General features: G+C 45.1%; 1 protein-coding gene across 1 annotated transcript in view; it reads left to right on the top strand.

The window, feature by feature from the left end:
• Positions 1–16,515, top strand: part of ryr2a (ryanodine receptor 2a (cardiac)) — a 794,383-nt gene that overhangs the window by 323,661 nt on the left and 454,207 nt on the right. Inside the window, exon 10 of the mRNA XM_078557297.1 lies at positions 11,586–11,660. Coding sequence (XP_078413423.1) covers positions 11,586–11,660 — 75 coding nt within the window. The remainder of the gene's footprint in view (positions 1–11,585; positions 11,661–16,515) is intronic.

The raw sequence follows: 16,515 nt of genomic DNA, 5'->3' as shown, positions 1-16,515 counted from the left end.
GGCGTAACAGTGGACTCTAAACAGTCACATTGTTCATGCCCAAATAAATGGTGATTGGTGCCGAGAGACAGCATTAATCGGTGGAATCTTATGAGACCTGTGTTCGCTGGGATGGATGCGGGACCGGGAGGGAAATCCAAAAGGTCGCCATTGGGTCGATTGGAGATGGTTCCTGCCAACGTGCAACCTTGCTGGAGGTGGGTAAGGAATGGGAGTGGTGACCTGTCCAGCAGTGACTGGTAGCCTATTAGTTGTGATGAACTGGTCACTTAGGGCCAGATTAGGGAGGCCGCTGGTACCGGCAGTGACAGACCCCACCCTGCGGGTGAAACCTGGCAGGTGGCAGGCCAGGTGACAAACAAAGCCTCTTTTATCCCTTTTCCCTCGATTCTTTTCTGCACCAGTTTCACAACAGGTCCCCCTTCACAATCTTAGCCTGGTAGCTGTGGCTACAAATAATTTTAATAATTTCTTGTATCTTCTGAGGTGCCTGCCACAGCAGCGCCCACTGGTAGGGCTCCCAATAGGGCATCACTGTGGGTCCCCCCCATTGGGCTAGTTAGCTGTTCATTCTGCCTGTCATCCTTATTTGACAGTGCTCCCGGAGGCGGCCTCTTATTGGCTGCCTCCAGTTAGATGGCACAGTGGAGCGACCAGGCATCATTAGCAGTGTCTGCACCTGCTTTTGGTCCCAATCTTATAAAATCTTTGAAGGCAGCCTTCAAACATTCAATCCTATGTTTTTGCTTTGATTTTTCACCTCTGGTGGTGAAATGAATGAGCTTCTCCTCCACAGCCAACAGTCATGCTTCCTTTATGTTTTTACACAGAATTACATAGAATTCATGGCACAGAAACTGGCCATTCAGCCCATCTGGTCTGTGTAAGTGTTTATGCTCAATACCAGCTCCTCTCACCTTATTTCGTCTAACCCTGTCAAAATATCCTCTATTCCTCTTTGTGTGTTTATCTACTTACTCTTAAATGCATCTGTGCCATTCAGTTTAATCCATGCGGTAACAAGTTTTGCATTCTAACTGGGTTATAATGGGCTCTGATTTTCTTAATGGATTTATCAGTGACTATCTTATGTTTATGACCCCTAGCTTTGGATTCCCCATTTTGTAGCGCTGTCAGACTGTTTGCTGGCATGGAAGGGAAACACCAACATGGAGTGGTTGGGCCAAATAGCCTATTTCTCTGTTGCAACCGCAATGCATTTCTATGCACTGCACCATGGTGTTACACCAGCAGATTATCACGCTGCCCTATTATTACAGACAAATTGCTGAAAAATGCTAGCATTATAGTTTTTTTTTAATTAACCTTTTCTTTGACGACTAGATTGCATGTTTCCAGCAAAGATCTGTGATGCGGTACAATCTGCACCACTGATTTGCACAGAATACCTTTCCAGTTACTTTGTGAGAAATCACACCCTTTGAGAAGCTGCTTATGATGCCTTTAGTGGTAAGAAATGCATTTTGTATGGCTTGTTGTGGCAATAAGTTGTGTGTGTTAAGGTAATAAGTGGACATTTATCTCACTTGCAGTTTGTAGGATCTTGCTGTCCACAACCAAGCTGCCATGTTTACCTACATGCTAATTCAACAATGTAATTTTTGGTGGCTATAATTTGCTTTGGGATATCTTCATTCTATAAATGCAAGTTTTTCTCCCTTTCACTGAAGTAAACAATTAGAGGTGGCATTTTTTTTATTTGTTCATAGGATGTGGGCATCGCTGGCTAGACCAGCATTTATTGCCCATCCCTAATTGCCCTTGTTCAGAAGGCATTTAAGACACAACCATATTGCTGTGGGTCTGGAATCACATGTAGGCCAGACCAGATAAGGACGGCAGATTTCCTTCCTTGAAGGACATTAGTGAACAAGATAGGTTTTTATAATAATCGACAATGGTTTCATGGTCATCATCAGACTTTTAATTTCAGATTTTTGTTGAATTCAAATTTCACCATCTGTCGTGGTGGGATTTGAACCCATTGCATTACCTCGGGTCTCTGGAATACTAGTCCAGTGACAATACTACCAAATGGTGAACTCTGAAATTTGACTGGGCTGTCAAGAAGGAGGGTAGGTCATCTTGCTGAAGTGAGATGCTTCCCAAAAATGGAGGAGAAATGAAGAGTAGCACATTCACTGACTCATTAAACGGAAAGAGTTGACAGAATTCACATCTAATTTTTTATCATCTAGGGACAGACACATATCACAGCAGGAACCTAAAAATGTTGGGATGGGGAGCGTGGATCTCAAACTTTTGCCCAGAACAGACGTAAAGCCAGCGATGCATCCTCTAAACCATTTTCTGGACTCCTGTCTGGCTCTTAATGAGTGTTAACTAGAAGCTCACCAAAGAGGCATTTGGGCTGGGGGGAAGGTCGGAAACATGGCAGCTCCAAGAGTAAGGCAAGTTGTAAGTCAGCAGTAAAAGATGGAGACAGGAGACACACTAGAGGGGATTCTGGAGGTTGGAATGGTAAGGAGCCTGTCCAGCAGACACCCTATCTCAGTGGTCTCTTGACCCTGCAAAAGTTTCCTCTAAAAATCTTCCAAGCTGCTTTGGACTGGCCTTCAGCTGTCCTTATAAGGGTCACTAGTTAAGCTGCAGCTGCTTACTGCTTGGCACAGGTGGGTGGGAGCTGTCCCATCTGTACTTGAAAACTGCAAACAGAGCTCCACAATGCTGATTTGCAAATGTGCACACTCCCTTGCCAGCCTTGGGCAGGTTTGCTTTTCACCCATTTACAGGCTTGCTAGAAAATCACATCAGGCAAGCCTTGAATTGACCAAGGGGTGGCTGCTATTTCCTTGCCATCATCAGCTGTTGGTTGCCTTGTTAATGGGACAGTCGACAGTAGAAGATTGCCTCCCCCATACACTCGAAAAGAAACAAAAAATGCAGCTGAACATATCTACATACTTAAGCCATAAGTAAATACTGGAGTTTCCTTTTCACTATTATTTATTGAACTCAAACAGGCAGAATGTATTCCGGAATGTTATTACCTTAAGGGTAATGTGTTAATGAGAAAGTGGTGGCCGTATCATGTTTCAGCAGCTGAAAGCTAAGACCATAAGACATAGGAGCAGAAATTAGGCCATTCGGCCCATTGAGTCTGCTCCGCCATTCAATCATGGCTGATAAGTTTCTCAACCCCATTCTCCCGTCTAAAGATGGAGGGACATACATCAGATTGTTATACCATTTGGATATAGAAATGAGATCCTGAGAATAGCTTATGAAATTCCAACGGGACATTTAGGAATTAGAAAGACACAGGCAAAAATACAAAAACATTTTTATTGGCCATGATTGCATAGAGAAAAAGTCAAATTCTGTAGAACATGTCAGGTGATAGGGAAACCACAAGCAGTGATTAAGACAGCACCTTTAATTCCAATTCAAGCATTTGAAGAACCTTTTACTACAGTCATGACTTATTGTGTGGGACCCCCTCCCTAAGACTAGGTGGAAATCAGTAATTACTGACAATAGTAAGGATGTGTCTACAGGTTTTACAGAAGTGATGCCTTTGAGAAACATGACAGCAAAGAGAATTGTGGAAGAGTTGACTAAATTTTTTTCAAGGTATAGTTTACCAAAAGAAATACAATCAGATCAGGGTTCAAAGTTCATGTCATAGCTGTTTAAGGAAGTAATGAATTGTTTGGGTATAAAAGAGTTTACGCTTAACATCCTGAATCACAAGGGGATTTGGAAAGATGGCATCAAACATTAAAAACTATGTTGAGGGCATATAGTCAGGACTATCGACAGGATTGGGATGGAGATATTCCATTCTTGTTATTTGCTATTAGGGATGCTCCTAATGCATTGATTGGATTTAGTCCTTTTGAATTAGTCTATGGTCATGAGGTAAGGGAACAACTGAAATTGATTCATGAGAAATTGTTGGGTCAAAATTCGGAAACTACTCTGCTGGATTATGTATCAAACTTCAGAGAAAGATTGGACAGAGCATGTGAGTTAGCTAGGGAACATAAAGATATCACAGCAAGTGATGAAAGTGAAGGCAGATAGGAGAGCCACAGCTCATACTTTGTTGCTGGGAAAAAGTGTTAGTTCTGTTACCAGTACTGGGTGACTCATTAAAGGCAAGGTTTAGTGGGCCTTACAGGGTTGAAAAGAAACTGAGCAAAGTAAATTATTTATTAAATACTCCAGATAGAAGAAAGAAGCAGACGGTGTGTCACATAAATATGCTTAAAAAGAACTTTGATAGGGAAGAAGATCAAAAGGAGGTATTGGTGGTGGTAGATAAGGAGAAACAGGTAGAAATGAAGGATTCTGAAATTGATTTTCCTCTAATCAAATTGGATGATGAGGAGGTACTTGAAAATTTAAATGAAATGTTGAGTTACCTTCCAGGCAAGTGTCAAGGTGATTTGGAGAAGCTTTTGCAATCACACAAAGCTATTGTGGGAATAAGCTGGGGAGGACAAATTTAGCTACACATGATGTGAGTGTAGAAGTTTCATCTTCGATAAGACAATGTAATCATAGATTAAATCCAGCTAAGTTATCACAAGTGCAGAAATAAATTGAACACATGCTTCAAAATGACATCTTTGAGTCTAGTTGCAGTAACTGGAGTTCGCCTAATGTGTTGGTACTGAAACCGGATGGAACACAAAGCCTGTGTGTGGACTATAAAAAGGTGAATGCAGTGACAAAAGCGGATTCATATCCTATACCATGGTTGGGAGATTGCATTGACAAAGCGGGACAATCGAAGTTTATCACAAAGACTGACTTGCTGAGAGGATATTGGCAAGCACTGTTATCGGAGAGAGCAAAGGAGATATTGGCTTTCGTGACATAAGATGGACTATATTAGTTTAAAGTCACGCCACTTGGTGTGAAAAATGCACTTGCAACATTTCAAAGACTGACAACCAAAGTAATTGCAGGACTGAGCAATTGTGCTGTTTATATTGATAACTTAATAGTTTTCAGAGAAACATGGGAGGAGCATTTACAACATTTGGAAGAATTATTTGAAGAATCGACTATAAGGAGCTAATTTGCTGATGATCTTGGCTAAAAGTGAATTTGCAAAAGCGCAAGTTACATTTCTAGGCCATACCATTGGATGTGGTAAAGTGGCTCCAAGAGATGTGAAAGCCAAAGCTTTTATCGTGGATTTCCCCATGCCTACAACAAAATGAGAAGTCTTGAGACTTCGGGGCACGAGTGGGTTTTACCAGAAATTTGTATCAAATTTTAGCAGTGTAGTTGTTCCATTGACTGAACTATTGAAAAGGAACAAGAAGTTTCAATGGACACTGGAGTGTCAGAAGGCATTTGACAATTTGAAAGCTTTATTGAAAATGACACCAGTTTTGGCAGTATCCAATTCTGTCAAGCAGTTTAAGTTGGCCATTGACCCATGCGATATAGGCATTGCGGCCGTACTGTTGCAAGAAGATGAAACTGGGATTAATAAATCGATAGGCTATTTTTCGCGGAAGTTGAATGTACAACTGACAAGATATTCAGTGATCAAAAAGGAGACTCTGGGTCTGGTGTTAGCGTTGCAGCATTTCGAGATTTATGTTGCAAACAATTCGTCAGAAACAATTGTTTATACAGACCACAATCCTTTAAAGTTCCTGTATAAATTTTGAGACAGAAGTGCAAGGTTGTTCAGATGGAGTTTATTATTGCAACCATTTAATCTATAGATTATACATGTAGCTGGATGAGAAAATCTAATTGCAGATGCATTGTTAAGAGTTTAAAGCTCAAAGAAAAATTGGACATTTAAACCTGGACATTGGATTGGAATGATTTCTTTTGATACCAAGGATTTGTATATATATTATTATGCTAATGCACGCATCTGGTAATGTAATAGTGTGAGTATATAGCTAGGTATAGGAGGTAGTGTAAGATGGGTTAAGAAAATGAAGCCATCTTTTTAAATTATGACAAGAGCTGTAAGAAAGCTGCTCTCAGTTGGAAATCTGTGGATTTTATGTAACGTTCTCCTTCATTTACTTTTGTTCCTACCACTCTTCCAGATCATGACTTGAGTATTGATGGCACCTTTCAGGATTCATAAATATGTGGGTCTTTTATGGTGGCAGGTCTGTGGAGCTCCCCAGCTTTATTGTACTGATGGCTGGAAAACTGCTGTCTACTGTTGATGGTTCCGTATCAGCTTAAAAGTGTCTTTCATCAAACAAGAACTGGCTTTATCTGCCTGCCCCCTTGTCTGGGAGCTGTGAAGCTTCAGACAGAAATAGGATCTGATTGAATAAATTGTGCTTCACTGTTCAGAACCCTGCTGGCACACCCATTATTCATTAGTATGTCACTACTATATTAGTCATGGAGTAAGTACTATTTACAAGAGTATGTGTGTTAACCCATTATATGTGCCTGTGGTTGGTTATCAAGCATATGGCTTATAAATAATGGCTCCAACTCAAAGGATAATTGGAATTCAGTATTTTGTATTTTAAATGTATAGGTATATATTTTTTATGTTTTGTGCACATGTCCAACTTCTCAACCTATGTGCGTAAATCTGCAGAAAAACTTTAACCTATGGCCTGCTGAGTTAGAAGCAAGAGTTGATTGGCACCCCATCCCATACCCTTATCATTCACTCCCTCCACTACCGATACACAGTGGTGGCAGTGTGTACCATCTACAAGGTGCAGTAACTCACCAATGCTCCTTTGACGGCAACTTCCAAACCTGTGACCTCTACCACGCGGAAGGACAAGGGCAGCAGATGAATGGGAGCTCCAGCATCTGCAAGTTCCCCTCCAAGCCATACACCATCCTGACTTGGAAATATATCGCTGTTCCTTCACTGCCACTTGGTCAAAATTCTGGAACTCCCTCCCTAACAGCACTGTGGTGTACCTACACCACATGGACTGCAGCAGTTCAAGAAGGCGGCTCACCACCACCTTCTTAAGGGCAATTGAGGATGGACAATAAATGATGGCCTAGCCATCTCATGAAAGAATAAATAAAAAAGGTATGTAGGATATAGGACATAGAACAGACTAGTCGGTCCAACCAATCCATGCCTGTGCTAATCTCCACTCAAGCCTCCTCCCATCTTTCTTCATCTAAACCTATCATCATAATTCTCTATTTCCTTCTCCTCTATGTGCTTGTGTAGCTTCCCCTTAAATGCTTCTCCTTCATTCACTTCATTAAATCCCAGTGGTAGCAAGCTCCACATTCTCACCATTCATCCTGTATTTAATTTCTATGTGACTATCCTGTGCTGACGGCCTCTAGTTATGCTGTTCCTGAAGTGGAAACATTCTCTCTGGATATAAAAACCTTTCATAATTTTAAGGACCTCTGTTAGTTCAGGAAGCATAAACCTGGTTTGGGGAGAGAGAGGGGGAAGATTGTAAAGTGAGCTCTTCAATTGAGAAAGTCATAGAGGGATTGAAAGTATTGTGTCAGGCAGTTTTCATGGCCACAGTGGTGGACAACGGAAGTAGAGGGTGCAAAGGATACAGAGTTGGAGGAATGCAGTATTATTGGAAGGATGGAGGTGTTTGTAGAGATAGATAAGGCCAAGACCATGAAGGGATTTGAATTTTAAAACCATGGTGCTACTGGACCAGGATTGAAAGTAGGCCAGTGAGCAGAGGGGTGACAAGCAGACTTTTGGATTGTGGAGTATTGATGAAAAAATATAGCAATACCTAAAATACTCAAGCCCTGGAGGAAAATCCAGTTCAGCTTGCTGACGTCCAAGCCGAAGATGACTTTGCTTTAAAGTCAACTGTACATTTGATACAGGGTAAAAGTATTTTACATAGACCTACTTTGAATCAATATGTGAAGCTGGTTGATAGAAATAGGTCATCTAGAACACTGAAGGGACACCTCAGCACAATAAAGATACTCACTGCATGGTGCAATGGTGTTTATATGTGCTTCAGACATTTTCACTCTAGATGCTGTAATATTTAGTTGGGAAATTTAAATAGAAATGTCCTACTTGATACATAATCTTTAGCAATAAAATCAAAACATCCCAATGTTCATTATTTTAGCAAATTGGCCGAGCTTTCCGTTGTGTGTTATAACAAAAAAATAAATCCATTTAAAATAAATGAGCTAAGGATTTTGTTAAAATAGTGAACAAAGTAATTTCAGTCATGTTTGCTAATTTTCTAAAAGCCTACTCAGAGAGTCTTTATCAGTGATGGGGTGGGATTGCTTTAGTTACTCTCTAATCCTTTCATGATATCAATGTATGTATCAACCGGAGCAATCCTTCCTTCCGTATTAAACTCCTACATCATGTATACAACGTTTAGTGGTAAGATAAAAGCAAAATACTGCGGATGCTGGAAATCTGAAACAAAAACAGAAATTGCTGGAAAAACTCAGCAGGTCTAACAACACCTGTGGAGAGAAAAGAACAGAATTAATGTTTCGAGTCCATATGACTCTTCTTCAGAGCTATCGTGGTAAGAGTTCCTCTGGTCTCTATCTGTGGAAATGTCATTAATGCATTGAATGTTTTTATTTTGTTCATTCATGGGATGTGGGCATCGCTGGCTAGGCCAGCATCTATTGTCCATTCCTAATTGCCCTTGAGAAGGTGGTGGTGAGCTGCCTTCTTGAACTGCTGCAGTCCATGTCATGTAGGTACACCTACAGTGTTGTTAGGGAGGGAGTTCCAGGACTTTGACCCAATGGCAGTGAAGGAATGGCGATATATTTCCACGTCAGCATGGTGAGTGAATTGGAGGGGAACTTCCAGGTGGTGGTGTTTCCATGTGTCGACATTAAATGTGATACAAGCTTGTTGGAAATACAGAACAAAGGTAATCTTCACGTTCAAATACACCTTAGCTCACATGTTCCTTCTGGCAGTTTTAGTGCGCACACAATGAATATGTCTGCTATTTGACACAAAAATCAACCTGTTTATTTCAAATTTGTGAGCATTTTGTTAAAAGTAGTGGTTAGGGGGACGGTGTGTGACCATGCACTATTTTATTTTATTCATTTATGGCATGTGGGCTTTGCTGGCTGGGCCAGCATTTGTTGTCCATCCCTAGTTGCCCTTGAGAAGGTGGTGGCTGGCTGCCTGCCTTCTTGAACCGCTGCAGTCCATGTGGTGTAGGTACATCCACAGTGCTGTTAAGAAGGAAGTTCCAGAATTTTGACCCAGTGAAGGAACAGTGATATATTTCCAAGTGAGGATGATCAGTGACTTAGAGGAGAACTTCAGGTTGGTGGTATTCCCATCTATCTGCTACCCTTGTCCAACCAAGATGGTAGTGGTCGTGGGTTTGGAAGGTGCTGTTGAAGGAGCCTTGGTGAATTCCTACAGTGCATCTTGTAGATGGTACACACTGCTGCTACTGCGCGTCGGTGGTGGAGGGAGTGATTATTTGTGGATGTGGTGTCAATCAAGTGGGCTGCTTTGTCCTGCACGGTGTCCAGCTTCTTGAGTGTTGTGGGAGCTGTACTCATCCAGGCAAGTGTGGAGCATTCCATCACACTCCTGACTTGTGCCTTGTAGATGGTGGACAGGTTTTGGGAAGTCAGGGGGTGAGTTAATCATTGTACGATTCCTAGTTTCTGACCTGACCATAGTATTTATATGGCTAGTCCAGTTCGGTTTCTGGTCAATGGTAACCCCCAGGATGTTGATAGTGGGTGATTCGGTGATGGTAATGCCTTTGAACATCAGGGGCTGATGGTTGGATTCTCTCTTGTGTGGTGCGAATGTTACTTGCGACTTGTCAGCCCAAGCCTGGATATTGTCTAGGTCTTGCTGCATTTGGGCATGGACTGCTTCGGTATTTGTGGAGTTGCGAATGGTGCTGAACATTGTGCAATCATCAGCGAACATCCCCACTTCTGACCTTATGAAGGAAGGAAGGTCATTGATGAAGCAGCTGAAGATGGTTGGGGTTAGGACACTACCTTGAGGAACTCCTGCAGTGGCGTCCTGGAGCTGAGATGACTGACTTCCAACAACCACAACCATCTTCCTTTGTGCTATGTATGACTCCAACCAGCAGAGAGTTTTCCCCCTGATTCTCATTAACTTCAGTTTTGCTAGGGCTCATTGATGCCACACTCTGGTCAAATGCTGCTTTGATGCCAAGGGCAGTCACTCTCACCTCACCGTGGGAGTTCAGCTCTTTTTTCCATGTTTGAACCAAGGCTGTAACGAGGTCAGGAGTGGAGTGGCCCTGGCGGAACCCAAACTAGGCATCAGTGAGCAGGTTATTGCTAAGCAAATGCCGCTTGGTACCACTATTGATGACCCCTTCCATTACTTTACTGATGACCGAGAGAAGACTTATGGGGCGGTAATTGGCTGCCTTATCTTTTGCTGGGCTCCTCCATCATTGAGAATGGGGATATTTGTGGAGCCTCCTCTCCTCCTCCTCCAGTGAGTTGTTTAATTGTCCACCACCATTCACAACTGGATATGGCAGGACTGCAGAACTTAGATCTGATCTGTTGGTTGTGGGATCTCTTAGCTCTGTCTATCATTTACTGCTTATGCTGGTTGGCATGCAAGTAGTCCCTTGTTGTAGCTTCATCAGGTTGACACCTCATTTTTAGGTACACCAGGTGCTGCTCCTGGCATACCCTCCTGCAGTTTTCATCGAACCAGGGTTGATCCCCTGGCTTGATGGTAATGTAGAGTGGGGGCTATGCCAGGCCATGAGGTTACAGATTGAGTTCCAGTACAATTTTGTTGCTGCTGATGGCCCACAGCGCTTCATGGATGCCCAGTCTTGAGTTGCTAGATCTGTTCGAAAACTATTCCATTTAGCATGGTGGTAGTACCACACAACATAATGGACGGTATCCTCAATGTGAAGGCGGGACTTCGTCTCCACAATGACTGTGCGGTGGTCACTCCTACCGGTACTGTCATGGATAGATGCATCTGCAACAGGCAGGTTGGTGAGGATGAGGTCAAGTATGTTTTTACCTTTTGTTGGTTTCCTCACCACCTGCCGTAGTATATAACGGTTGGATAGATGACTTGTTTGTAGATTTGTGTATTCTGTCCAATATCAGTAGCAAGAATCAGCCAGGAGCCAGATGAATTTTTAAACTCCAGAGCTGCATTGGGTAATCAAAGAAGTCAAAGAGCAGCAAAAGTAAAAATCATGGGAAAATTGAGAAGTGTATTCACAAACTAGGGAGAGATTAGATCTTTTGTTATTGCTCCTTTGTTAACTTTGGATTATCCTGTTATTGATATGGAGCATTACTCTAAATTATTTTTAAATAGATTAGCCAACAAAATCTTTACTTACGTGACAGCTAACATTCATTTTTAATCTTGAAAGGACCCAAAAGTTCTATTCTGTGTAAAGGAAAACCTATCCCTACTTCAGTCTTAGATTAGTTAATTCTTTAACTTTCATTATCAATTTTGAGATGTAGAGTTTTTGAATCATTCTGGTGCTTATTTGTAAATAATAACTCAGATGTGTTAATGTTATGGGACAGTTCGACATTAAAACCAAGGTATAGTTCAATTGTGTCTCTTTCCAATTTCCTTCTAGGACAGTTCATTATGAAGGTGGGGCAGTGTCTATTCATGCTCGATCCCTGTGGAGGCTGGAGACATTGAGGGTTGCGTAAGTGACAAACTTTATGACCTCTTTCTTTCATTGAATAAAAATTATGTATTTAAATGTACTTTTCAATTGAAAAGTTAAAATGGCGATTACTCAAAATTGAAGACATTTCGAAAATGTTCGAAGGCATCGTGGAAGTGACAGAGGTTGATTTTAAACCGGGGTAGAGTGAAACCCAAGCCAATTTGAGGGCAGGGTTTATTGACATTTTATTAGTAAATCACTGCAAATCATGAATAAATCATTCACAGGCAGCTCACCAAGCAGGGTGGATGGGTAATCAGGGTGCGTGATGGGGACGGGGGAGATGAGGAGGGGTTGGTGGATGGGCTGCTGGTGAATGCAAAGATTTTTTGCGGAGCCAGGTGATGCATTCATGCTTCTCAAAAATCTTTAGAAGACTGGAGTTTGGAGAGGCATGCAGAGGTTCCTTTTAAGCATTACTACATAGTCTGATTAATACCGGACACCAATGGGTGGAGTGGACATGGCTCACATTCTGCCCATTGATTACTCAAAATTGTATTGGAGTCCTCCTTCCCTCTTATGCAGTCCCTTGGGTTCAAGGTTGCCTTGTTTCCACTGTGGTCAGAATTTTCCGGCTGACGTGCGGAAGGCGTGGCCCGCACATTAGTGCGTAAAATGACGCACGCTGACGTCACGTGAGCGTGCCGACGTCACCACGCGCCATCGCGATCTTTCAGTGGGCTGCGCGATCAGTTCACCCGCCATTAATTGAAGGGCTCGGTAAGCCCCTTAACTTGCCAATTGTGTACAATTTTGAGGGGCCCGTGCGAACTTCGGGTCGGTGCACGGGCCCAACGGGCAGGCGGGTAGGAGATTATTTAAGAAAACTTTTGCAATGTCGGGATATGTGGACTCAGAGGGGTTGTTCATGTTTTTCACGAAGTTATAATTGATGAAAGTGTTTAAAACATACCTGTGTTATTGTTAGTAATTCTCATCGATGTCCAAGAGGTTTTTGTGTAAAGTGAAAGCATTCTGCAGACAGCATTCTTTTTCGGCCTTGCAGCTTTCCAGAGGCCTCCATTTAGCCTGGGGCTATGGGTTCTGACCTCTCCAGTAAAGTCAGCTCCCCTGAGGAGGAAGGGAAGAATAGAATCAGGAGGAGGCCAGGACTGGACAATCAGCCTCCAAAGAGGCACCTTTGGGTGTCCAGGTGTAGGCACAAGGGGCACAGGGCCAAGAGGTTGTCCAAGGTGCAAGGGGCTGCAGACGACGCCACTATCCTGCTGCCAGGTATACAGGCAGCGAAGCAGCTACCTCAGTATGACTGAGGTGCAGTGCCGAAGGAGGCTCCGGCTCTCAAGGGAGACAGTCAACTATATCTGTCAGATGATTGGCCCTGAGATCTCCCCTAACTGTGTGGGAGGACACCCCATGCCAGCGGCTCTGAAGCTCACAGTTGCCCTCCACTTCTATGCCTCTGGCTCCTTCCAGGGCTCGGTGGGTGATCTTTGCGGAGTCTCCCAATCAGCTGTCCACACTTGTGTCAAGCAGGTTACAGACGCTCTGTTCAGACGGGTATCTACCTTTATCTACTTCTGCTGTGACCACGCAAGTCAGGCACAGCAAGCCAGAGGCTTCGCAGCCATTGCTGGCTTCCCCCGTGTCCAGGGTGCAATAGACTGCACACATGTGGCCATCAAGGCACCAGCAGGTGAGCCCGGTGCCTTCGTCAACAGGAAGGGCTTCCACTCCATGAACGTGCAGATAGTGTGTGATCACAGGATGCAGCTTTTACAAGTCTGTGCAAGGTACCCAGGCAGCTCCCATGATGCATACATCCTCAGACGCTCTCAGGTGCCGAGGTTCTTCAGTGCTTCGGTTTGCTAGATGGTTGGCTGCTGGGTGACAAGGGCTATCCCCTGCGAAGGTGGCTCATGACGCCAGTACGCCGTCCAAGAACAGAAGCTGAGCAGCGGTACAATAGGAGCCAGGGCACCACAAGGGCTGTGGTGGAGAGAGCCATCGGTCTTCTCAAAATGCGCTTCCGTTGCCTGGACCGTTGCTCAGGGGGCGCACTCCAGTACCCCCCAGATTGCGTCTCTCTGATCGTGGTAGTCTGCTGCGCCCTGCACAATCTTGCACTGGAAAGGGGGGACGTAATTAACGATGTAGAACTTGATGCACTGGATGAGGCTGCACATGGTGAATCCAGCAGTGGCTCAGAGGGTGATGAGGCACTGGGCGATGATGAGGGCCACAACGACGACCCGCATTTCCACCAAGGAGGCAGGGACACCTGGGACAACTTAATCCAAGGAACCTTCAGCTAGCTCCACACACATGGATCAGCAGGAGCAGCATTGCCTGGAACTCTACACGTGGCACTTAGGTGCTACCTCTTCCACCTGATCAGCTGCAAATAAGGCCTTAGTACAGAAACATCAATCTCCACTCTAACACTCATGATAATTATGCGAAAATGAAAAAAAGCACCTCAATGAAAAGACACTCAGCCATGGTAACAAAGGTGGACTTCATTCTGTCCACAATTAAATCCCACATGATTATTCGGCAATGTTACAAAAAAGGGTCCCTATTCTAAGGGCAACACAAAATCACCAGCGACATACCCGGGGAGTGCCTAAGGTGCCTTATGTTTTCGTTTCCGGGTGCTACGTCTAGGTGCTGCCCCATCGCTCGGAGTGGCTTGTGAGACAGCCTGCTGACTCTGCTGTCCTGTTGGCCTAGATGACCTTGGCAGGCATCCTTTGGCTCGTGGAGCCTGTGATGGCCCCGCCTGGGAGGGAGTGGCCAGCTCCTGAACTGGCATCTCCCCAGTTGTCGCAGCCTCAACGGAAGCAACGTTGACTGGCAGAGGGGCGGAGGAGCTGCTGCCCTCATCCGGAGTGCCCTGAGAAGAGCTCGCAGCGACGACAGGCAGCTGCTGCGCTGATGTGAGGTCCAAATCTACCTCCCTGCTCACTGCAGGTGCATGGGCACCGAGTGCCGGTGCTTGGTCTCCACAACATCTCCCACATTGGAAAACACCACCTGTGGCCAGAACCGCTGTGAGGGCTTGCAGCTCAGAGTGTAACCCAATCATATTTTGATCCATTTGGTGGAAGCCCTTCTCTATGAGAGTCGCCAATCTCTCATTGAAGGAATCCTGAAACTCTGCCCTGAGGGCGGAATCTTCATGTGCACTCTGCCTAGACTCCTCCGTCACAGAGAGCAACTGAACCATTCCCTCATGCAATCCTGCCAGATGCAAACGCACTTCCTGCCGCCTTTCCTGCAGCTGCTGCAATGGGGACAACTCCAGAGGCACGTCATCAGTGCCGAACTCAGCATGTGCCTCGTCCCCTGCAGCCCTCGGGCTGCTGGAGCCATCGCTCTCTGCCCCTACCATCTCCTCCAGCGACCGTGATGTGCCCTCTCCACTGTGACCCGGGACACTAGCCGACGGTAAATTCCCCACCGAGGTGTGTGTGTCTGTGTTGGTGCCTGGCTGGCTGAAATGATGTGCCGCAAGTTGCACATGTTGCCCCTCAGGTGTGGAGGGGGGGGCTGCATTGAGGACGTGCGGGTCGCTCTGGTGGTGATGCTGAAATTAACACCAAGGACAGTGCATCAGTTAGCGTGCATTCACATCAACCTTTCATCCCTTTCACCCCCCACCCTCATAAGTAGCTCACCCTTAAAGACCCTTAAAAGAAGAACATTGGTGAGGTCCAAATGAGTCAAGACGGGCCCCAAGCATTAAATGCACATATAAACAGGCTGGTTAGATGGCCTCGTGAATGGCACATGGCTTGTAAAGAACCAGAGGAGCAGAGAGAGTGCAGAGATATCTGATGTGGATGCATTGTTGCCTGGATCGATGCGTGGTTGAGGAAACATTTCAAACAGTTGTGTCATTTTCCACTGAACTCAGGAGATTGAGGTCATATTATTGCCCTTCATTCTGTAAGGAGGGGCATAGACCGGGTGGCCAGAAGGCAACATTTCCCCTTGGCGCAGGGATGAGTAACGTGGTGGCATTTATCTAAGTTGAGTACCATGAGATTCACAGCTGAGGTGCTGAGGACCTTCTGGACAAAGTAATGTGGGGCGCACTGGCTGAAAGGGTGCAGGAGGTCCCAAACCCCCGAAAATGGAACAAGTCTTTGGCTGTGCAGCGGCAATCCAATGGCATGTGAGACCATGGTGATAGTGGTCACAAATGGGATAAGGTAACTTTGGAAGGTGGTGGAGAGGCTATTCCTCAAGGGGACAAGGGTCCCTCCCGTATGACCTAGACGTCAGAATGCCTCAGTCAGTGAATGAGCATTGTTGCAGCGTTAACGATTGCAGCAACCATCAGTGGTTTGGATGGTGGGCACACAGAGTGGGTGGGACTGTGGACCTCAAATACCTGCCCGCTGGACACCAGGCTTGCCGCCCCCGGCCGCCCTGGCCTCCTGCCTCCTGCCCAGTTCCATGGCCTGCTCCTCCAATGGGGTGAGGCACTGGTGGAGGGCGCGCCCACCACCAGTCCTCAGGCGCTCCCGGGCATTGTGGTTACTTTTTGCCTGCAAAACACATAAGAGCATTTATTGGGGCAGGTCGCTTATGTACTCTGCACGCATATACCACACCCCAACCACAGTGGGCCATCTGAGGCCTCCAGCGGCTACTGTCCACTACTAGTGATGAGTCCCCAGAAGATAGTACGGCTGGTCCCAAACCCCTCCCCCAACGGTCGCCTTGGACACATTCGGCATCCATCACTTTGAATAGCACATGGGTCCTAACGCCCGTGGAAAGGAGGATCAAATAGATGCCAGCAGATGGGACTTGCCCAAAAGACCTTGAGGCACCCCTTGGACCATGTCATTATCATCAA

Source organism: Cetorhinus maximus, chromosome 14, assembly GCF_964194155.1.
Source record: "Cetorhinus maximus chromosome 14, sCetMax3.hap1.1, whole genome shotgun sequence".
Taxonomy (NCBI): domain Eukaryota; kingdom Metazoa; phylum Chordata; class Chondrichthyes; order Lamniformes; family Cetorhinidae; genus Cetorhinus; species Cetorhinus maximus.
Note: the sequence above shows the minus strand (reverse complement) of the source record. Positions and strands in the feature narration are given on the sequence as shown.